Source organism: Thamnophis sirtalis, unplaced genomic scaffold (genome assembly GCF_051295495.1).
Source record: "Thamnophis sirtalis isolate CommonGarterSnake01/CBP01778 unplaced genomic scaffold, rThaSir2_p1.2 scaffold_4, whole genome shotgun sequence".
In the NCBI taxonomy this organism is placed as follows: Eukaryota; Metazoa; Chordata; class Lepidosauria; order Squamata; family Natricidae; genus Thamnophis; species Thamnophis sirtalis.
This window is the reverse complement of record NW_028261384.1, coordinates 1,359,390-1,382,065: the sequence shown is the minus strand read 5'-3', so window position 1 is coordinate 1,382,065 and position 22,676 is coordinate 1,359,390. Positions and strand designations below refer to the sequence as shown.

Sequence of the window (22,676 nt, the reverse complement as noted above, 5' to 3'; positions counted from 1 at the left end):
AAGTACCAGGGAAAACCGGATAGCCATGTTCCAATATTGGAGGGGTTGCCCCAGAAAGGAGGGGGTCAAGCCTGAAGGCCAGACAAGGAATGATGGAATCACTGGAGGCTTTCAAGAAGAGACCAGACTAGAAGACCTTTAAGGTCCCTTCCAACTCTGTGATTCAGTGTCTCCTGTTCGAGCAGGGGGTTGGACTAGGACTAGATGATCTCTAAGGTCCCTTTTAACTCTGTTCTATGTTCTTCACAGTGTAACAGATTTGGAAGGGACCTCGGAGGTCTTCTAGTCGTACTCCCTGCCCGAGCAGGAGACCCAATAACCATTTCTCACGGTTGATCCAATCTCTTCTTAAAAACCTCCATCTAAAAAACTCTTAATTTTCACCCACCTACCCCACCCCCGCTCTTGGCATATATTTATTGTGAATATGGTGCCCCGCTGATTTACTGGGGTGGGTGGGTGTTGTTTTTAACCTCAACCTCCACCACAATGCCTGAACTCACACAACCGCTGTACCGTCGGGGTGGGGGTGGGGAGCAGACTGGGTTCAGATCTCTCCCTCCCTCCCTCTTGTAAAAAATCTTGGATGGGGGGGGAGGGAGGAAACAACGCAAGAGCTTTTGAAAAAAGGAGCTGCATCGGATTCTTCTGGCGATGTTGGGGTTGGGGAGAGGGGAAAGGGCGGTGGGCGTGTGTGGGGGCGGGGGAGGAAGTGGGCTCTCCCTCCCCCAAGGTTTGCCTTCAGAAGGAAACCCGGTCCGGACGGAGAAAATCTCTGAAGAGGTAAATGACGTTGTGGTCCCGGGACGATGGCTTAAACGGGGGCTGGGGAGGGGGCACCGTGAAATCGCGTTATGAGGGCGGAAAGAGCCCGGTTCCCAATTGCGGGGGTGGCATAGGAGAAGAGGAGAGGGGGGTCTCTCTCTGACGGGAGATCCCGTGACCGTCTCCCCCTCCCCTGGGCCGAAAAAGCCAACGCGGGCTGCCAGACGGCGGCACAGTCGCACTTTTAATTGCTTTCGCTTTCACTTTTACCCTTCGGCCACGTTGCGGATATTTTCTCGGAGCAAAAACGTTTCTATGTTCGGAGTTTTTTCGAGGGCGCGGAAGCCCCAGGCAAGGTAGGGGGAGAGGAGGGGGTGCAAGGCAGGCTTGTTTGGGGAGGGGGAGGGCAGGGGGGGGTCTCCAATCCCGGATGAAGTGCGTCCTCTCCCCTCTCCCATTCTCCCCCGTCAAAAGCTTTTCCGTGCGCTATCTGACCGCCCCTCCGCTCCTTCCCCTTCTCCCTCCCTCTCCTTGCCGGTGGTCCCGATCCGGAGAAACCCCTCTGTTTGAGGGGCGGCGGACCGTCATCGACACAAGCCCCCCCCCGCGCCTGATTCCCTTTGGCTTGTAGAGTGTCCCTCCCCCCTTTCCAGCGCTTGTTCAGGGAGCGCAATAATCCCCATCTGTAACAGATCCCCGCCCCCCCCCAAGTCCCTCCAGCCCCCCTTCCCATTTCTCTGCTGGGGGGGGGGGGTTGCCCAGGAGATTCTTCCTTGCATTGCCCCAGCTGGGTAGTTACAACGCGACTTTACGACCACAATGTACGTTGTGAAACGAGACGTTTGTTCAGGGAGGTTTTGCCTCATTCTTTGCCGCTGCCGTTAAGCGAATCGCCACTGTCAATCAGTGAGCCAGCTGGCTGTTAAGTAAATCTGGCTTTCTACACACAAATGCACATGCACCTGGGATGTCGCTGTTCTGCAGGCCGCAAAAGCTGGTCCCGTTGACCTTTGGTCGTAAGTATGAGTCTGTTGCCAAATGTCTGAATTTTGATCCTCTGATCATGGGGATGCGACCAAGGTCATAACCTGCGAACAAGAGTCCCAAGTCTGATGTTTTTGGTGCCGTTGTCCCGTTGAACTGCCGTAAGTCGAGGTGTCGAGTTGATCAAGGTGATGATCGCAACGGACAAACTCAGCTGCTTCATATCGAACGAAATTTCGTAATATCCTCTTACTGCTTTTTTTGTTTTTTGTTCTTTTTGTTGGAAGGCAGCTGGACGCTGAGATTGGCGGTGAATAAATTTACGATGGAAGTAAATTGTCAGGGGGTTGGACTAGAAGACCTCCAAGATCCCTTCCAGATTCTATCCACCTTAAGGCCCAGAATTGGGATCAGAATTTCCATGGCTTAAGGCAGTTGTGAAGCGAATCGTGTGGCTTCCGCAGTTGGCCTAGTCAGGGTTTTTTTTCAGCGCCTTGTGACTTCCGACAGTCGCCAAATGAATGGTCATAACTTGAGGACTACTTTGTAAATATGTATATGTATGACAATGTAGTGGCCAGGTTTATGGTGGATTTTGTTAAGGCAGACCTAGCAAAGGAGGGGGGCTTCCACAGTCCTCGACCTACGATCACAAGTGAGCCCCACATTTTGGTTGTTATGTGAGACATTTGTTCCATCAGTTTTGCTCCGCTTGATGACCTCTCTTGCCATTGCCGTTAAGTGAATCACGGCAGCGGTTTAACTGAATCACATGGTTCTTAAGTGAGGCTGGCTTCCCTGTTGGGTTTGCTTGCTCAACTGGTCGTAAAAAAGTGGGAATCATGTGTCCCTGTCGCACAGCAACTGTGTGGGGAAAGGTCATATGTCCCTTTTTGTCGCTAAGCGAATGGTCACAAGTTGAGAACACCCTATGCCCCCAAGTCATTTAACAACCCCAGGGAAAAGGTGGTCAAAATGGGGCTGACTCACTTAACAACTTCCTCGCTTTCACAATGGGAATGTTGCTTTCAATGGCAGATGTAAGTTGAAAGGGAAGCTCAGTTCACTGAACAGTTAACAAGTGCAGCGATTCATGCATCTCGCTTAACAACTGTCTCACTTAACAACAGAAATTCTGGTCCCGATTGGGGTCGTAAGCTGAGAACTACCTGTAATTGTTTTTGTGGTTCGCAGGGACCCAGGTCTTCAAAGCATCGTGTGTGAAAGACGGGAAATGGCATTTCTACAGCGTCGGGAAAACATCGAGGTACGTTGTATTTTGAAGCAAATCTACCCTTTTAAGTCATTTCTCTTCGCCCTGGGGTTCCATCCAGGATCAGAAGCTCGCAAAGTGGGAATCCCCCGATTCCCTGACATTGCTAATGTCGTAAATATGAGTCAGTTGCCAAGCATCCAAATCAGGGGTGTCAAACTCGCATCGTCAGGGTGGTGTCGCATGATGTATTCATACTCCCCCCCCCTTTGCTAAATCGGGTGTAGGTGTGGCCAGAGGGTGTCGTGTCCGGCCCACGGAGTGTTACTTTGGCAGCTCTGGTCCAAATTCTGCTCTGTTCTAATTTCAAATGGTCACTAAATGAACTGCTGTAAATCGAAGACTAGTCTCTTAAATGGGTTTTGCGCCATGTCTCCACCTTTGCTGCCACAGTTGTTAAGTGAATCCGTGCAGTTGTTAAGAATCGTTTATACGGTTGTTAAGTGAATCGAGCTTTCCCATTGACGTGGCATGTGAGAAGGTCGCTAAAAGAGATCCCTTAACCTGGGACACCCCCACCGTCATAAATACGAGTCGGTTGCCAAGTGTCTGAATTTCGATCGCAGGACCGCTGCAACGGTTGAACGGTTGAAAGAGACTCGTTGGTCCCTTTTTCCCCAGTGCCGTTACAACTTAGAACGGTCATTAAGTGAACGGTTAAAAGCCAAGGACTGTTTCTTTAAGGGGGTGGGCTGAGAAGCGACACTGTGCGGCAAAAGAATCCGAATCGTCGCGCGTTGCTATTTGGCCGGCTCAGTCTGGGCAAAGCCGTTCCGTGGTCGCCCTCCATGGACCCTCTTGGCGTTTCTTCCTTTCTAACCCCGAGTCTTTCGTTGCAGAGCTTTCTGAGCGCCCTGAAGAGGAGCGGAGAAGGTAAGAGGGGCCACAGGGGTCTTGTGGGGAGGGGGACCCTTCATGGGTCTTTTGCTCTTTCCTTCAAAAGAGCTCTTGCCCAACCACTGATTTTCCCCCAGGGCCAAACGACAAGCCAACATTTCAGGCGTTAAGCAAATTGTGAGTCATGCCCAATTTCCCCTTTGTCAGTTGGGGGTTGTTAACCCAATTGAGATTGTGAAGGTCACGCACACACAAATATTCAGATAGTCCTTGACTTACAACACTCGACTGTTCGGAATGACAACAAATAATCGTCACTTATGCCTGCTTTTCACTCTGACGTCCGTTGCGGCATCCCCACGGTGAAGTAATTTACCTTCGGATGCTTGACAACTGGTTCACATTTATGACAGTTGCAGTGTCCTGGGGTCATGTCGTCCCCTTTTGCGACCATCCCACGAGCAGTTCATGGGGAAACAAGATTCACTTAACAACCGTGTGGCTAATTTAAGAACGGCAGTGATTCACTTAACAGATGTGGCAATGAAAAGTTGTAAAATGGAGCAAAACTCACTTAACAACATAATTTGTTCGTAAAGTGAAGGCTACTACTAATAGCAATTCTCCCAGGCCAGTCAAAAGACCCAGTGAGGCCCAGAGACATAAAATATCAGCACTAACATGCCAAAATTGAGGGCAGGTAGTCCTCGACTTACGACCACAATCAAACCCCACATTTCTGTTGCTAAGTGAGACATTTGTTAAATGAGTTTTGCCCCCTTTTACGACCTGTGAATCATGCAGTGGTTAAGTGAGTCACACGGTTGTTAAGGGAATCTGACTTCCACATTGATGCGGCTGGTTAGAAGGTTGTGAAAGGGGAATCACATGACCCCAGGAGGCTGCAACCGTCATAAACATGAACCAGTCTGGTCATGTGACCACGGGGATCCTGAAATGGTTGGTAGTGAGAAAAAGGGTCCTGAGCCAATTTTTTTAGTACTGTTCTAACTTTGGTCACTACATGAATGGTCGTAAGTTGAGGACTACCTGTATTTCCAATTGCAATCAGTAAGGACTCTTCTTTAATGGACCTCAGTAATTCTGTGTCTTCAACACTCACAGAGGAACTCCGGCTAATTCTAGTTGGAAAATCCGGCGGCGGGAAGAGTGCCACGGGTAACACCATCCTCGACCGGAGAGTGTTTGAGTCCACCTTGACAGCAAAGATCACCACCCTAAAGTGCCAAAGGGGGCAAAGCAGCTGGCAGGGCTTGACGGTCACCGTGGTCGACACACCAGCCATGTTTGATTCTGACAACTACAATGAGATTGTGCGACGTGAGGTCATGGCTTGCATCGATGTCTCCCGGCCGGGTCCGCATGTCCTCATTTTGGTAACCCAGACGGGGCGCTTCACCGCGGAAGACGTGACCTCTGCAAAATGTGTCTGGGATATCTTTGGGGCCGAGTCCGCCAGGCACACAATCGTCCTCTTCACCTGCGTGGAGGATTTGGGTGGGGACTCCCTGCAGGAGTACGTCCGAAAGTCCGACAACAAAAATCTGCAGGACCTGATCCAGCAGTGCGGCAACCGCTTCTGTGGGTTCAACAACAAGGCGGTGGGAGCCGATCGGGAGAGGCAGGTCTTGGAGCTGATGGAGATGGTGCAGACAACCGTTTTGGCGAACGGGGGGAGATACTATGTCAACCAGCTGTACTTGGAGCCCAACTTATGGGATGAAGGCATCAAGCTGTTCCTAGATCGGAACAAAATGGCCCGGAGAAAATCGGAGAGAAGTTCCTGGCATAATCGTTATTGTATTGCTGGTCTCTTTGTGGGTATTGTGTTTTTCATTGTTATTGTGATATATTTTTCTTAAGGTGTTCTCCTTTCTAAACGTCCGGTGGTCGTACGTGCAATAAAAAGGCTGTTCGAAATTTGTGGTTGTATATTTGTATACAGCAAGGGTTCTGGAAAGTGTGTCTGCACAAGTGAAGAAAGTTTCATCATGGATATGGGGAATCTAGGTAGCTTGTGAAACCACATGCAGACACACACACACACACACACACACACACACACACACACACACACGGTCCATTGTCTTCTACAAAGCTGGTCCGCGTTGCCCAAACAAATGGGGACTATTGGTGTACAGCACTGGTGCGAAAGTGGATTGTGTTGCGAATCGGACTGTGACTATCATGACGTTTTCTGCCTTTGCTGACCCATATGCGTCCCACCTGCCACCTGTTTAACATGCCTGGACAGCCCTACAGGTAATCCTCCATTTACAACCATCCATTTAGTGATCGTTCAGACTTACGACAGCATCAGAAAAGTGATTGGTGGCCGTTTTTTATGCTTAACGACCGTTGTAACATACCTGCTGTCATGTGAGGCTCTTGACAACCGACTTATTGGCAATGGGAAAGACGGACTCATTTAACAACCGCATTTCTGTCTTACCAATGGCAGAAATGGAAGAAAAAGGTGAAAACTTGTCACAAATGATAGAAATTCTGATAGCAATAGCAGTAGACTTATATACCGCTTCATAGGGCTTTCAGCCCTCTCTAAGCGGTTTACAGAGAGTCAGCATATTGCCCCCAACAATCTGGGTCCTCATTTTACCCACCTCGGAAGGATGGAAGGCTGAGTCAACCCTGAGCCGGTGAGATTTGAACCGCTGAACTGCTGATCTAGCAGTAGCCTGCAGTGCTGCATTTAACCACTGCACCACCTTGGCTTGACAACTTGACAACTGACTTATTGGCAATGGGAAAGACCGACTCATTTAACAACTGCTTTTCTGCCTTACCAATGGCAGCGAGTCACTTCATCGCTGTGGCAAGAAAGGGCGTAAAATGGGGCAGAACTCAATAACGGCCCTAGCAGCGGAAAATTCACAAAAGAAGCTAAATACTTATTGCAGGAACCCACACCTGAGCTAAACTGCGAAGAAGGATTACCGGTAATTTGCAGATTAGCAGCCACAATCGAGTCCAAACTTCCTGTTGTTCAGTGCGACATTTGTGTGACCTCCAACGAGATGGGGTGAGGGGGAGAGACCCGGTTTGCCAAGAGGGGCGTTGTTCTCCCCTTATGTTTGAAATGCAGAAGGATGGTAGTTTGCGCTAAGCATTGGAGACCCACCACCACCACACTCGACCTGGGGTAGCCGTTACTGATGGCAAAGGAGTGGGCAGTGGAACATGGGCTCCCCTGTCCCTCCCCTCTAGGCAGTCCAGATCTGCCACTCGGGGGTCAGGGCGTCACTTGCAACTCGTGAGGAGGGGGGGTGCTGTTTCTCCCCTTCTCCTGAAGTTTTAGGCTGCCGTTTCTGAACTGCTTGCGGTGGGGGGGGGAGGGGGGGCGAAGAGCAGAGAAAGCAGTTGAAAAGCAGGGCTCTCCGGGAGAGCAAATCTCAATGAGGACTAGTGGCAAACAGCCATCCTTCTGCATTTCAAACATAAGGGGAGAACAACGCCCCTCTTAGCAAACAGGGTCTCCCATTTCATTGGACGTGACTGGGCGGGAGCGGGGGCTGCTTGGGGGAATGGGGGGGTGACTTTTCTTCAATCACGTGATTGCCGGGCAGTTCAGAGCCCTCTGTCCCCCCCTTTCGCTTTCTACTGGCGGCTTGCCTGTATTGTCCGGAGGGCAGGATGGGTGGGCTGAAATGTGTATCCGGTGAGGGTTGAGACTCGGGGAAGGAGGACGTGGGGAGGGAGTGGAAGGGGACTGAGAGACAGACTGGGGAGGACAAACAGAGCAGAAGAGGCTCCAATTGGTTAGAACCGCAGAATCCCAGAGCTAGAAGGCTACCTTGAGGTCATCCAGCCCAGCCCCTCCTCAGGGCGAAGTTGAGAACAAAAGTGTTTTTTTTTTCACCCAGAGCTCCTCGGGCCTCCAGCTGAAATCTTCATGTCTGAGAGACTGGACAGCCACTTGTCTGAAATGGTCTCTAGGGTTTCCTGCCCGAGCAGGGGGGTTGGACTAGATAACCTCCAAGGTCCCTTCCAACTCTGTTATTTGTAATTCTGTTCAGGGTCTTCTGCTCGAGCAGTGGGTTGAACTGGATGACCTCTAAGGACCCTTTCCAAGTTTCTATGATTCGGTAAGGGTCTCCTGCTTGAGCAAAGGATAGAAGGTCTTCCTTCCTTCCTTCCTTCCTTCCTTCCTTCCTTCCTTCCTTCCTTCCTTCCTTCCTTCCTTCCTTCCTTCCCAAAATGAATCCGAAAGAGCTAGAAAGGACGATTGGAAGCATGTGCGTCGTTTCTTCAGGTTGCTCGGTCGAGCCAGGAGTGCAACGGAGGCTCTGTCTGACTCCTCCCGACTCCGGTGCATCGCTGGGAGGGTGGGAGAAGCGAGGGCAGGATAGGGGGGGGGAAATCTGTCCTTCCCTTCCTACCCAGGAGTGCATCTGGTCGACCTGGAGGTTTTGAGGGGAGGGGGCTTTGAGGCCCCTTCTCTTTTGCCTCTGCCGTTAGCGCATCCTCTCCACCCTCCTGTTGCAGGCTGGACAGCGGCGGCGTCTGGAGCTTTGGGGTTGGGGCATCGGGTGGGTGGGTTGTTCTTGTGGGAGGAAGCCCCCTTGAGAGAGAAGAGGGGAGAGATCTCAGCTCTGGGTCACCAAGAGATGCTTTTCAAAAAAAGTTTGGGGTTAGTGTTCGAGCCCCGTCATTCATTCATTCATTCATTCATTCATTCATTCATTCATTCATTCATTCTTTATTTATTTATTTATTTATTTATTTATTAAATTTATAGGCCGCCCAATCCCGCAGGACTTAGCAATAACAGAAACAATATTTACAGGTGAAACTCAAAAAATTAGAATATCGTGCAAAAGTTCATTTATTTCATTAATGCAACTTAAAAGGTGAAACTAATATATGAGATAAGACTCGTTACATGCAAAGAAAGATAGTTCAAGCCATGATTTGTCATCATTGTGATGATTATGGCTTACAGCTCATAAAAAAATCCACCATCTCAGAAAATTAGAATATTACATGCAATCAATAAAACAATAAAAGGATTGTACATAGAACAATATTGGACCTCTGAAAAGTATAAGCATGCATATGTACTCAGTACTTGGTTTGGGCCCCTTTTGCAGCAATTCCTGCCTCAATGCGGCGTGGCATGGAAGCTATCAGCCTGTGGCACTGCTGAGGTGTTATGGAAGACCAGGATGCTTCAACAGCGGCCTTCAGCTCTTCTGCATTGTTCGGTCTCATGTCTCTCATCTTTCTCTTGGCAATGCCCCATAGACTCTCTATGAGGTTCAGGTCAGGCGAGTTTGCTGGCCAATCAAGCACAGTAATCCCATGGGCGTTGAACCAGGTTTTGGTGCTTTTGGCAAAAGTTGCTCTCATCAGAAAAGAGGACTTTGGACCACTGAGCAACAGGACTTTGGACTGAGGGAGAAGATCTATTTACCAGTTGATGTGATCACCTCCCCCTCCTGCTCCCCCTCCTCTTCCTCCTCATTCCTTCTCCACTCCTCCTGCTCCCTCCTCCCCCTCTTCCCCTTCCTCCCCCTTAGAAAGTTATTCTCCTGCTTCCCTCCCCTCTTCTCCCTCTCTGGCTCCCCTTCCCCCTTCTCTTCCAATTCCCCCTCCTCCCTCTTCCTCCTCCTCTCCCTCTTCATCTCCTCCTCCCCTCCTCCCTGTCCCGCTTACCTTCCCCTCTGGTTCCCCTTCCCCTTCTCTTCCAATTCCCCCTCCTTCCTCTTCCTCCTCCTCTTCCCCTAACTCCTCCCTCCTTTCCTCTTCCTCCTCCCGTTCTTCCTCCTTCCTCTCCCTCTTCATCTCCTCCTCTCCTCCCCCTCCTCCTTCTCTTCCACCCCCTCGCCCCTCTTCCACCTCTCCCTCCCCTTCTGCTCCTCACCCTGTTCCTCCCCCTCCCCTTCTTTCCTCCCTTGGCTGGTGCCCTGCACCCACCGATCCCAATTAAGCAAACCCCTGGACGATATTATTTTATTCCAATTTCTTCAGAAAGGGTCTGATAAAAACGGGGTACTCTCTTCACAGAGGGAACCCCAAACATCAACTTGCATTCTCTTATATAATTAACCCATCAAAGGAAAATTCAAAAGAAAAGTTGAGAGATTCACATCCTCCCCTTTGCACAGGAAATCAATTACACAAAGTGAAACATGTTACATAGAATAACATATAGGTAGTCCTTGACTTACGACCACAATTGAACCCCCAATTTATGTTGCTGAGTGAGACATTTCTTAGGTGAGCTTGAGGCCCCCTTTTACAACATTTCTCCTCACCATTGTTCATTAAATCCCCACGGTCATTCAATTCCCCTCCCCCCAGTTGTTAAGCGAATACGGCTTCCTTGGTCACAAAAAAGGATTGCGTACACACACACACACATACACACACCACAGGCCACTGCTACCGTCATAAATGTGAGTCCACAGTCAAGCATCCGAATGCCAATCAGGTGAACATGGGGGATGCTGCAAAGGTCATAAGTGTGAGAAATGGTCGTAAGTCACATTTTCCCCATGCCGTGGTAAGTTTGAGCAGTCGCTAAATGAACTGTCGTAAGTCGAGGACTACTTGTAACAAGGGCTGCTTTCTTGGGGGGGGGTATTCAGACAATTGAGCCAGCCCCAAGAATTTGGGGTGTCCCCCCCGATATTTAAGGTATGGAAAGAGTGTGGTTGACTCAGCCTTCTGTCCTTCCGAGGTTGGTAAAATGAGGACCCGGATTGTTGGGGGCAGGCGGCTGACTCGGTAAACCTCTTAGAGAGGAATGTAAAAGCAATCTAAATCAATATATAAATGCTATTGCTATCGCTGAAGATACACCGAGAACAAACCAAGCAGGGCAGATAAAGATTGATAATATTGATAATGGGATAATATTGAAAGAAACTCCAGCAATAAAGACATAAATTAAGCTCCTCTCCTCTTTTTGGAAATTTAATTCAGTAACATGTACAGTGGGCCAGAACCAACCCTTGTATGATTAGTTATGTATGAGGTCATCTACGCTGCGATTGGTTGCCACAAATATAAAGGGGGCGTTTCCCTTTTTCCCGCCTTTTTCTTCCCTTGTCTTCAGAATGCTGTTTTATTTTACCTCAGGGTGTGCCCGGGTGCCTGACTAACTTGCATTGTTTCTCTCTAGAGGATGACAAAGACCTCCATGAATTAGACAAGAAGTCTTTACAATGCTACAAGTTAGTGTCTCCGATGTCTTCTAGATTGCTGCTGCACAATTCCGTGACATTTTGTCTTGTCTTAGTACCTTCTCCGATCTCATATCCACCGCATACCTTATTCTGTCTTATCCTCCCATATCAATATCTTCTATTTTCATCTTACCCTATCTCAGGCGTCCGCAACCTGTGGGCTGCGGCCCAATACTGGTCCGTGGCCTAATCATCACCAGGCTGCATAAGTGGCCAGCTGCTGCATGCGCCTCCCCATGCATACACAGCCCCACTCACACGAGCCTCATTGCGGGAGCTTCAGGCCCCATTCGTACTAGCCTCATCCTAGGTCCCTGTGGCTCAAGTTGTGCGAGCCTCGCTGCAGGCACCCACAACCCCAATTTGCGTGAGCCTCGTCCCGGGCATCTTGGCCCCACTCGCACAAGTCTCATTCCAGGTGGCCGTGGCCCCAGTCGTGCGAGCCTCATCAAGTGAGATTGTGGCCCCACGTGTGTGAGCTTCGTCATGAGCACCCACAGCCCCACTCATGCAAGCCTCATGCACTTGCCCTTCCCCACAAATTCACCCCCTCTTTCCCCCCTCCTGCTGCTCTGGGCTGCCAACTCAGAAAGGTTGGGGACCCCCGCCCTATTTCATATTCACTCCATATCTTATGTAATCATCGTAACCTACCGCATATCCACCACATATCTCGCCATCTTTTTCTATCTCATACTCACTTGTATCTTATTTTACCGTATCAATTCCAGAGCCATTTATGAAGGAACAACTGCCACAAAGTGGGGGCCACGAGGGGTTTGCAACCGAGCCATGGAAACAGCAAGTGAGTACATGTGCACACCCTCCATTTAGCGAGTGCCGGACACGTATGTACACTGGTTGCGCAAATGCGTGTACGTGCTGGCCACTCGTGTGGAACCATTCCCTCTCCTCCCTCCCCCGGCCAGTCGGCAAAGCCAGAAACATTGGGGAACTCTGGTAAACGGGGGGGCACAATCCCGCTGCCCTTGGGAAAGATGAAGATTTTCACAAATGAGAACCTAGTTTTATCACCGGCTTCCAGGAAGGGTGACGAAGACCCCTGGCTGACACTCCCCCAGGCCTCTTTTGGCAGGCCAAGGAAAAAGGAGACACGCCGAGGACACCAGAACAGAAAACATTCTGCATGTCTGCGATGGTTACTTCTCCATTAAAGAAAGGGAAACAAAAATTATGGGGAGTCCTCAATTTACAACACTTCATTTAGTGACTGTTCAAAGTTACAACGGTGCTGAAAAAACTGACTTAAGGCCAGTTTCCTCCCTTACAACCATTGCAGCATTCCCATGGTCATGTGATCAAAATTCAGCTGCTCGGCAACTGACTCATATTTACGACGGTTGCCATGTCCTGGGGTCACGTGATTCATCATTTGACAGGCAAAGTCAATGGGGAAACCGGATGCACTTCACGATAGTTTGAACAATGACGGTGACAAGAAAGGTCATAAAATGGGGCAAAGCTCCCCTCACAAATGTCTCCCATAGTCATAGAAATTTGGGGCTCCCCTGCAGTCGTAGCTCGAGGACAAGCTGCGTGTTGTTTTCGTGACCTGGAGGCAAAACGAAGTCAGGATCCGAACGCTTAAGGGAAGAAGTCTCGATACACTGCGACAACTCCATTTCTCAGGCAGGAAAACACCCTAACAAACCCATTTCTCAGCCAGGACAATGCCGCAACAACTCCATTTCCCAGGCAGGAAAACACCCTAACAAACCCATTTCTCAGGCAGGGCAATGCCAATCCGCAAAGGGCACAACACAATGTAAGGAGACAAAGTAGGTTGATGCGTCTTCGGTATTGCTCTTGGTTCTGCTTTATGAACATCCGGATGTGCTCATCCCGTAAGTTGGGCTCCAGGTATAGCCGGTTGACATAGTATCTCCTGCCATTCTGGAAAACGGTTCTCTGCACCATCGCCATCAGCTCCGAGACCTGCCTCTCCCGCTCGGCTCCTGTGACCTTGTTGTTGAACCCATAGAAGCGGTTCCTGCACTGCCGGATCAGGTCGCATAGATTCCTGTTGTCGGAGTTTCGGACGTACTCCTGCAGGGGGTCTCCCACCCAAATCCTCCACGCAGGTGAAGAGGACAATCATATGCCTGGTGGATTCTGCCCCAAAGATATCCCGGACACATTTTGCGGCGGCTGCATCTTCGGCAGTGAAGCGTCCAACTTGGGTCACCAAGATGAAGGCGTGGGGGCCGGGCCAGGAGAGCTGAATGCAAGCCATGATCTCTCGTCGCACAATCTCTGTGTAGTCGTCAGAATCAAACATGGCTGGCGTGTCGACCACAGTGATCTTCGTGCCCTGCCAGGTTCCCTGCCCGCTTTGGCACTTCAGGGTGGTGTTTTTTGCACTCAAGATGGACTTGAACACCTTCCGGCCAAGGATGGTGTTGCCCGTGGCACTCCTCCCACCTCCAGACTTTCCAACCAGTATAAGCCGGAGTTCGGCATGATCACCTGGGAATTTGGAAGACAATGTTACCGAAATGCTGACATCCCCTGTAGCCCTGGAATGCTGTTGATCCTTCTCCTCTTTCTCATTCCTTCCCTTCCTCCCTCAACACTCCTTCCTTCCCTCTCCTTCCTTCCTTCCATAACCTTTTTCTTTCCTTCCTTCTTTCCCTCCCTCCTCCTCCTTCCTTCACCTTCCCTTTTCTTTCTTTCCTTCCTTCCTCCCTTCCCTTCCTTCCTTCCACCACATTCTTTCCCTCCCCTTTTCCTTCCTCCCTCCCCTCCCCCTTTCTCCCCTCTCTCCCCTTTTTCTTTCCTTCCTTCCTCACCCTCCTTCCTTCAACTCCCCCTTTCCTTCCTTCCCCTTCCTCCTTCCCTCCTTCTTCCTCACCTCCCTTTTCCTTCCTCCTTTTCCTTCCTTCCTTCCCCTTCCTCCTGTCCCTCTCCTTTTTCTTTCCTTCCTTCCCCTTCCTCACTCCTTTTTCCTTCCTTCCTTCCTCCCCCTTCCTCCCACTCCTCTCCTTTTTCTTTCCTCCCCTCCCTCATCCCTCCCCTCTTTCCTTCCTCCCTCATCCCTCCTTCCTTCCCACCCCTTTTTTCTTCCTTCCTTCCTTCCCTTCCCCCCCTTCTTCTCTCCTCCCCCTCCTCCAGAGTTTCCAGAGAAAGATCCGGGAGAACTTTGGGATTTTTACCTCTCTCAGCGGCGTCCATCCCTCCTCCAAGGCCACTTCAGATCTCCTCAAAATCCCTGAGGGGAGAAAGCAGAACCCAAAGCTGTTTTCTCTCTCTCTCCCTCTTCCTGCTTGAGTTAGGGGCTCAGGGGAGGGTCTGCCCATCCCAGGAGGACACGGCTGCGCTCTGAGGACCCTCTCGATGGGGTGGGCTGCCCCCTCCAACGGTACCCAGTGAGTTGCACAGCCAGCCTCCCTCGGTGACTCCCACAGCCGCTCCGCCAGGCTCCCTTTGGAGGAGCAAGACCCAGAGCCCAGCAGAATCCGTCTCTAGCACCCTCTGCCTTAAGAGACCCCAGACCCAATTTCCTGTCCTCCCCATCTTCGGGACTTCACCACAGCCCCCTTTGTAAAGCGGCTACAGGATCTTTGGAGGGACTCCAGCGGGGTGCGCCAGGCTCCCAGGACCCCCTCCTCCGGGGTGGGGGAGAAGACCCCTACCCAATATCCCTCGGTCCTAACAGACTCCTCCCCGAGTGCGCAGCAAAGCAGCTGCGCCAGGAAGCCACGGAGCCCTGGGAAGGGAGGCGGGGACTTCTTCACTCCCCCTTTCCCCCGCTTGAGCCGCCCCCAGACCCATTTCAACCCGAAGGAGCTTCCTACCGGATCCAGGAGAGAGACACATAGAGAGAGCAGGCACTTTACCCGGACGGAGGCTCGCGCAGCGAATCAGCCTGGCGGACGATCGCGGGACCGAGAGCGCAAGAGCCGCCCCCTTCCCTCCCCGCCCCACCGCTGGCCGATTCGCGGAAAGCACGTGACTTCTGTCAAAGTGAAAGTGGAAGCGAAGCCTGAGAGCCGGGCGGGCGGGGCAGCGGAGGAGCAGCGGGGAGGGGAGGAGGGGTTGCCGAGGTAGGGCGGGGGTGTGTGTGTCCCATATCAAGGGCGATGGAGAAGTCGGGGGTCACCGCTGGTGTTGCTCTTTCTTTCTTTCTTTCTTTCTTTCTTTCTTTCTTTCTTTCTTTCTTTCTTTCTTTCTTTCGTTCTTTCTTTCTTTCCTACCCTCCCCCTCTCTCTTTCCTTCTTTCTTTCATCCATCCTCCCCCTCCCTCCCTCTCTTTCTTTCCCTTCCTCCTGCCCTTCTTTCATTTCTCCTTTATTTCCTTCCCTCTCTCCCTTTCTCTCTCTTTCTTTTTCCTTCCTTCCATCCTCCCTCTCTCCTGCTCTTTCTTTCCTTCCTTCCTTCCTTCCCCTCCCTCCATCCTTGAGAGACCGCCTTCTGCCAATTACCTCCCTGCGACCTATAAGATCCCATAGACTAGGCCTCCTCCGCATTCCATCGGCCAGCCAGTGTCGGCTGGCAACTACAAGGAGGAGGGCCTTCTCAGCAGTAGCCCCGACCCTTTGGAACGAGCTCCCCGTGGAGATTCGTACCCTCTCCACCGTCCAAGCCTTCCGCATAGCCTTGAAGAACTGGCTCGCCCGTCAGGCCTGGGGATAAGGATCGTTACCCCGCCCGAATGATGAATGTATGTTGTTTATTATTTTATTATATGTTGTTATCTTAATGTTGCATTCCCCCCTTCCTGGTTTTGTGTGAGCCGCCCTGAGTCCCCTCAGGGAAAAGGGCGGCCTATAAATGCTAATAAACCAAACCAAACCAAACCATCCCTCCCTTTTAATCAGTGGAACAACTTGCCACTGGATGATGTGGCTGCTCCCTCACCAGAGGTGGCAAAGAAGAAACCAATCAGCCATTTTTCTGAAATGATACAGGATCTCCTGCTCCAGCAGAGGGTTGGACTAGAAGACCTCCAGGGTCCCTTCTGCCTCTGTTGTCAGTCTCTTACTCTGTTAAAGACCCCGAGGCGTGATGGGACCCGCGATTCATCTTTCCAGGTCTTGCTTTTCTTTGAGGAAGTTCCAATCACCAAGGGCAACCTCCCCCCACCCATTCAAATCTGACTGATATTTAAGAGGATGTCTCATCTTAAGAGTCGAAGCCCCCCCCCCATCTCTCATCTCCACTGCCGAAACTCTTCCTTCCTCTTGCCAAGCCAGGGCAGAGCTATTCACTCACCGCACCCCATTCTTCCCCTTTTTCTGGGGGAAGAATGAGTGGGAGATCAAGCTCTGAGTATTACCTCAAATTTTAGGCTTCATTAATCAGACTAGAGCTGGAAGGGACCTTGGAGGTCTTCTAGTCCAACCCCCTGCTCAAGCAGGAGTCCTTCCCATACAAATGACTGTTCAGTCTCTTCTTAAAAATTTCCAGTGATAAGAGCACCTACGACTTCTGGTGGCAAGCAGTTCCACTGGTTGTCCTCACTTTTAGGAAGTTTCTCCTTAATTCCAGGTTGCCACTCTCCTTGATTAGTTTCCATCCATGGTTTCTCATCCTGCCTTATTTATTTATTTATTTATCTATCTATCTATCTATCTATCTATCATCTATCTATCTATCTATCTATCTATCTATCTATCTATCTATCTATCTATCTATCTATTTATTTGACTTATATACCTCTTCATAGGGCTTTCAGCCCTCTCTAAGCGGTTTACAATGTTTTTTAGCAAATTGAGTCAGCAACTTGCCCCCACAGTCCAGGTCCTCATTTCACCCACCTCGGAAGGATGGAAGGCTGAGTCAACCCTGAGCCGGTGAGATTTGAACCGCTGAGCTGCAGATCACAGTCAGCTAAAGTGGCCTGCAGTACTGCACCCTAACCACTGCGCCACCTCTGCTCCTTCTGGTGCTTTGTAGAATAATTTGACCCCTTTTGGGGGCAGCCCCTTTAATACTGGAACACTGCTATCATGTCCCCCCTAGTCCTTCTTTTCTCTAGACTAACCAAACCCAAATCCTGCAACCATTCTTTGTACGTTTAGCTTCCAGGCCTTTGATTATCTTAATTGTTTTTCTTTGTGCTTTTTCCAAAGTCTCAACCTCTTTTTTGTAACGTGGTGACCAAAACTCGATGCGACATTCCAGGTCTGGCCTTACTAAGGCTTTACAAAGCGGTACCAATACTTCACATCTATGTCTTTGTTTATGCAACCGAGGATTGTGTTAGCTTTTTTGGCTGCTGCCGTACACATTAGCATGCTACACTTCCTTTCAAAGGTCAGGAAACTGGGGTTTTCTCCCCTTTGAGTCCATGTCATTTCTTTCATTGGGCCCAAACTAGCCTTTTCATCAACCAAACAATAGGGCTGCCTTCCGAACTCTCCCATTAGAGCTGCAAAGTGTCCAGAAAGATGCAAACCTGGATGGGAAAGGAGCAGGTGCAACCTATGGTGTGTGTGTGTGTGTGTGTGTGTGTGTGTATCTTTTCTCTCATGTAATAAAGCTTTCATTGCACACTAAATTATTTTATTGTTTGATTTGTTGATTTCCGATACAATCATCCCGTATCACTATACCCAAGCCTTGATTTCTACACCCAAGAGAAAGACTTCACCCTCCCCGAATACAGGTAGATCTCAACTTATGACCACAATTGAGCTGAAAATTTCTACCCACGACCGCTATTGGGTAGTTTGCAATGTTCCCTCTAATTTTTTTTCAGTGTGAGCAGAAAAGTATAGTGTTTGAGCGGCATATTTTCATGCCTGAGCACCTGAATTTTTTTCACAGATGTCACTAAACAACGAAATCAGTATTATTTGAAAATCAAAGTTATGTTTATTCAAGGGACCCGCTTAATTAAAAGTGTTATATAATATCAGTATCACTTAACAACGCTCCTGCTTAGCAACCAAAATGTTGGCTCAGAAAGTCTGGCTTTTGAAGCACGCAAATCTTAAAGCTGTTGTTACAACACCCTCGCACCCCTAACCCTTTAGAAAAAAAAAACCAGGGGTCTTCAAACTTGACATCTTTAAGACTTGTGGACTTCAACTCCAGAATTCCTCCTCCAGTCATGTTGGCTCAGAAACTCTGGCAGTGAAGCATGCAAGTCTTAAAGCTGTCAAGTTACAAGATCCTTGCACCCATAACCTTTTAGGGAAAAAAAACACAGGGATCTTCAAACCTGACAGCTTAAAACTTGTGGACTTCAACTCCCAGAATTCCTCCTCCAGTCATGTTGCGGCGACGTCATCTGCGTGGATCTGCTCCATCTTCGGGTTTTTTCACAGGGGGCAGGGCTGCTGCTGAAGATGCCGACGAGCCCCCCCCACCAGAATAACTCCTGCCGCCTCCCCCTCCTCCTCCAAGAGGACCACCACATTTGCTGCCCAGCGCTGCAGCTGAGGTGAAGCCTCCAAAGCTCCCGCAGGAGCCCATGCCCATGGCAGCAGTGGCGGTGCCTCCCTCTCTGCTCAGAGCACCTTGGCTGGGCTCTAGGTTACCCCTGCTTCCGCCTCCACCTCCGCCGTGCTTTTCAGAAGCCAGGAGGCCTTTTTTCCTGCTCCCGCCCCCTCCACCGTCTTCCTACTAGCTCCTGTGGCCTCATGGCTCCTCAAAAGCACGGCAGAGGTGGAAGGGGGAGGGATCGCATAGAGTAGGCCTCCTCCGAATTCCATCCGCCAGTCAGTGCCGACTGGCGACTACGTGGAGGAGAGCCTTCTCAGTTGCAGCTCCGACGCTCTGGAACAATCTCCCCGTGGAGATTCGCACCCTCACCACCGTCCAGCCCTCAAGATCTGGCTATCCCGTCAGGCCTGGGGATAAGACTTTACTCTCGCCCCTCCCGAATGTTGAATGAATGTTGGGTTTTTTTATTGCTAATTATTTCTATTCACATTTTCTTTTTGCATTTTGTCCCGCACTCCCCTCCCCTATTATTGTAAGCCGCCCTGAGTCCCCTCAGGGAAAAGGGCAGTCTATAAATGCTTAATAAATTAAAAAAAAATTAAAAAAATTAAATAACGTGCAGGCCAGCTCAGGTGCTCCGCGTGGAGGGGGAGGTGGGGATGCTGCTGACGGGAGCTTTGGTGGCTTCATCTCAGCCGCGCCGTTGGGCGGCAAATCCAGTGCTGTTAGAGGAAGAGGAGGCAGCAGATATTCTGGTGGCGGCAGGGGCTTTGGGGGGTTACTTCAGCTGCAGCGCCGGGCACAAGCAGCTAGGATTAGCTGCCCACAAAGGACCTCCCCGGGCTTGCTTTGCTGAACACAGGGGCGACTGACGCTAGTTTGAGTGGCCATGGCCGGCAGAAACTACCGTCAGTCGCTCCGTGGTCATCAAAACAAGTCTGTGGAGGTCCTTTGCGGACAGCCAGTTCTAGCCGCCTGCAAAGGCGTTTGCTTTGGCAGAAATCACTGCGCGGCAGTTAGAAACTGCTGCGCGGGGTTTTCTTGACACGTGCGCGGCCGCGCGGCCGCACATCTTAGAGGGAACAGTGGGCGCCAGCCATCGGCCTCCCGCAGACAGGAGGAGGAGGGTCGTGCGGAAAGGGCAGAGGATGGAGGGGAGAGGGCTGCATTTCAGGAAAGCCTTAGGAAGGGGTTTCAGTTAACTCTGCCTGGCATTAGTTGGGGGAACAGAAATATTAGTTCTAAAAGAGAGCACCACAAAGAAAAGATTTTTAAGAGAGCTGGGTTTTTCATTTATATTATATGTATGAACAGAATTAACACAAATTGCAGATATCAATCAAAAATAAAGAAAAAAAAGGAATAAATAATGCTCATTTTTAAAAACTCAATGAAAATAAAAACAATATACCAAGAAGGTGGCATACTGGTTGTGATTTGATCTCTTCGGGGGATCCCGGGGATCCCCTATACAAGTATTTTAATATTGCAGACCTGCAGTATTATAGGTCATACTGATATTATAGAACACTTTTTAATTAAGCGGGTCCCTTGAATAAACATAACTTTGAGTTTCAAATAATACTGATTTCGTTGTTGTCTTAGGTGACATCTGTGAAAAAAATTCAGGTGCTCAGGCATGAAAATGTACCGCTCAAACACTAAACTTTTCCGTTCACACTGAAAAAAAATTAGAGGGAACATTGGTTGGGTCTCCATGCTGGTTGTAAAGCCGAGGACTTCCTGTAACCTGAATTTCGACATTTCCCCAGCGCTTAACAAGCATAAGGTCATTATAGCTCATCCCACCCCCCACCCCCCAGGACTGCATCTCTTAGCAACTTCCCCCTTCAGCCCAAAAAATTTACCTTGCAAAAATCCAGACATTTCCAGAGAAATTGCGCAGCACAAATCTAGATGTTTCTGTGTGAAAAGCAAAATTAGAATCAGCTAGAGTCTCCCCACCCCCACAGGACGCAGGGAGGAATCAGTGGGAGGAAAGAAGGAGGGAGGGAGGGAGGAAGAAAGAGAGGAAGGAAAATAAGAAGGAAAGGAGGAAAGGAAGAAGGGAGGGAGGGAAAAAGGAAGGAGGGAAATGAAGGGGGGAAGGAGCAAGGCAAGGAGGGGAGGGAGGAGATAGAAAGGAGGGGAGGGAAATAAGGAAGGAGGGAGAAAGGGAGGGAGGAGATAGGGAGGGAGAAGGGAAGGAATTAAGGAAGAAGGGGAGAGGGATGGGGAGGGAGGCATGGAGGGAGAAAAGGGAGGAAAGAAAGAAAGAAAAATGGGGGAGGGAAAATCAAAACAAAAGCCAGAAACAGCCAGCAAGTCTCCGACCCCCACCCAGGAAGGAATCCACACTGATCCTGTGCCCTCCCCCTCCCCAGCCCATTTTACAGATCAACAGAGTCGGAAGGGACCTTGTAGTCCAGGGGTCGTCAATCTTAATCATTCAAAGAGCCGTTTGGACCGTTTCCATACAGAAAAGAAAACATCAGGAGCCACAGAATCTTTCCCATTCCTGACTATTTCCTGAGCAGCCACAGAACTAGCATAGGTAGTTGAATTAAACGTTTCTGTTTTCTTCTGAAATTTTTCTTTTCTTGGACTTATCCATGGTTAGCCCACCCAAGGTCGAAAAACTGAATATTATTGTGTGCTGGTGGGTGTCGCACACTGGCAGTTGGGATGCATATTTTGATTGACAAGGAGCCACAGCAGAGGGATGAAAGAGCCACATGTGGCTCCAGAGCTGCAGATTGCTCCTCTCTGATCTATTCCAACCCCACTTCTTCCAATCAGGCAGCCCTTCAATTTTGGGGACGGTGCTACTTTGGAGAGTGTTTCAAGGCTGGGGGGGCTCGACGGGACCCTCTTCTCTGGGGCTTCCAGCTGCCTTCCTGGGAGGGAGAGAAGGAGGTGGCTTCGCCAACGTGCCAATGCAAGATTGTCCCTGATTGGCTGGAAGTTTGACAGCCAGAGTGGGAGAATGGAGCGTCCCAATTGGTTGCCCCGTCTGACAGCCTGTATATAAGTAGCTGTCAGACAGAAGCTTTCCCTGTTGCTGGTTTAGAGCTGTTGGTTTACTGTTAGCTGTTAATAAGCCTGTTTGAATTACCATCCGTGTTGCCTCAGTCCTGTCCCTCCAGGTCTCCTTTCAGAACGGAGGGAGGGAGGGGTGTATTCACGTACTCATGTATCCCCCTCCCCTCTTTCTCTCCCCAGAGAGTCTCCACCGGACAGACACCAAGCTCAGCGGCTCCTTCTAGCGGAGGGGGAGGGATGCGACCACCGCTTCTCTTTGCTCCACGGAAGGTCCACGAGTCTCTGTCTGTCTGTCCATCGATGGCCCCGCAGAAATAGCCTTGGCAGAACCGAAAGAGGGGAAGGGGGGGAGGCTGCCTGGGGGACGGAGTCTCCTCAGATTGGCTGCACCAACAGAGAAAGGGAGGCATCTGCCGGCATCACCGCCCCCTCTCCATCCTCCATGCGTCCCCCTCCCCGCAAAGCCCCAACTTGGCTAAAGGTGGCATCTCCCACCCGCCCAAATTTGGCTAGTCAGTCAGTCAGTCTGTCTGTCTGTCTGTCTGTCTGTCTCTCTCTCTCTTTCCCTCCCTCCCTCCCTCCCTCCCCCTCTCTCTGTTGGACTAAATGACCTCGAAGGTCCCTTCCTACTCTTTTTGTTTTGTTCTATTCTGTCGGAATCCTTCCTGGGGTGGGTGGGTGATGCAGCTGTCGCTTGTGAGAAGAGCCAATGCGGCTGCGCGAGCTGGAAGCGGCGGAGGGGGAAGAGGGGGAAAGTGAAAGTGTTCGGGGCTGCTTTGTTTGGAAATCACATGATTAATAGCAATAGCAATAGCAATAGCAGTAGACTTATATACCGCTTCATAGGCCTTTCAGGCCTCTCTAAGCGGTTTACAGAGAGTCAGCATATTGCCCCCAACAATCTGGGTCCTCATTTTACCCACCTCGGAAGGATGGAAGGCTGAGTCAACCCTGAGCCGGTGAGATTTGAACCGCTGACCTGCTGATCTAGCAGTAGCCTGCAGTGCTGCATTTAACCACTGCGCCACCTTGGCTCAGTGGTTAAAAGAAAGCGATTCCCCCCCCCTCAGTCAAGATACACACACGCACGCGCGGAACTGGTTCCACCACAAAACCGCGATGCCCTTATCCGCGCC

The 22,676-nt window shown here is 50.3% G+C and overlaps 5 protein-coding genes across 5 annotated transcripts in view; 1 reads left to right on the top strand and 4 right to left on the bottom strand.

Annotated features, from left to right (window-relative positions):
• Positions 1–14,979, bottom strand: part of LOC106541018 (GTPase IMAP family member 3-like) — a 209,097-nt gene extending 194,118 nt beyond the window's left edge. Inside the window, exon 1 of the mRNA XM_087712302.1 lies at positions 14,904–14,979. The gene's annotated coding sequence lies outside the window, so the exon portion shown is untranslated. The remainder of the gene's footprint in view (positions 1–14,903) is intronic.
• The window catches only part of LOC148045713 (GTPase IMAP family member 7-like), a 34,465-nt gene extending 14,001 nt beyond the window's left edge, over positions 1–20,464 (bottom strand). Inside the window, exon 1 of the mRNA XM_087712296.1 lies at positions 20,367–20,464. Coding sequence (XP_087568422.1) covers positions 20,367–20,385 — 19 coding nt within the window. The 5' untranslated portion in view covers positions 20,386–20,464. The remainder of the gene's footprint in view (positions 1–20,366) is intronic.
• Positions 1–20,465, bottom strand: part of LOC148045712 (GTPase IMAP family member 7-like) — a 62,604-nt gene extending 42,139 nt beyond the window's left edge. Inside the window, exon 1 of the mRNA XM_087712295.1 lies at positions 20,367–20,465. Within this exon, the coding sequence (XP_087568421.1) occupies positions 20,367–20,385 (19 nt within the window). The 5' untranslated portion in view covers positions 20,386–20,465. The remainder of the gene's footprint in view (positions 1–20,366) is intronic.
• On the top strand, positions 758–5,843 carry LOC106548596 (GTPase IMAP family member 2). The gene is made up of 4 exons (XM_087712289.1): positions 758–783; positions 2,944–3,016; positions 3,862–3,895; positions 4,985–5,843. The coding sequence occupies exons 2-4, from the start codon at positions 2,984–2,986 to the stop codon at positions 5,740–5,742; spliced, it is 825 nt and encodes a 274-aa protein (XP_087568415.1). The 5' UTR covers positions 758–783; positions 2,944–2,983; the 3' UTR covers positions 5,743–5,843.
• On the bottom strand, positions 11,082–13,675 carry LOC106548597 (GTPase IMAP family member 5; the record flags this gene model as incomplete). The annotated part of the gene is given in 2 exon segments (XM_087715057.1): positions 11,082–13,174; positions 13,176–13,675. Coding segments are annotated over 2 exon segments (981 nt in total), but the record flags the coding sequence as incomplete, so codon positions are not given.
• Positions 20,466–22,676: the final 2,211 nt, after the last annotated feature.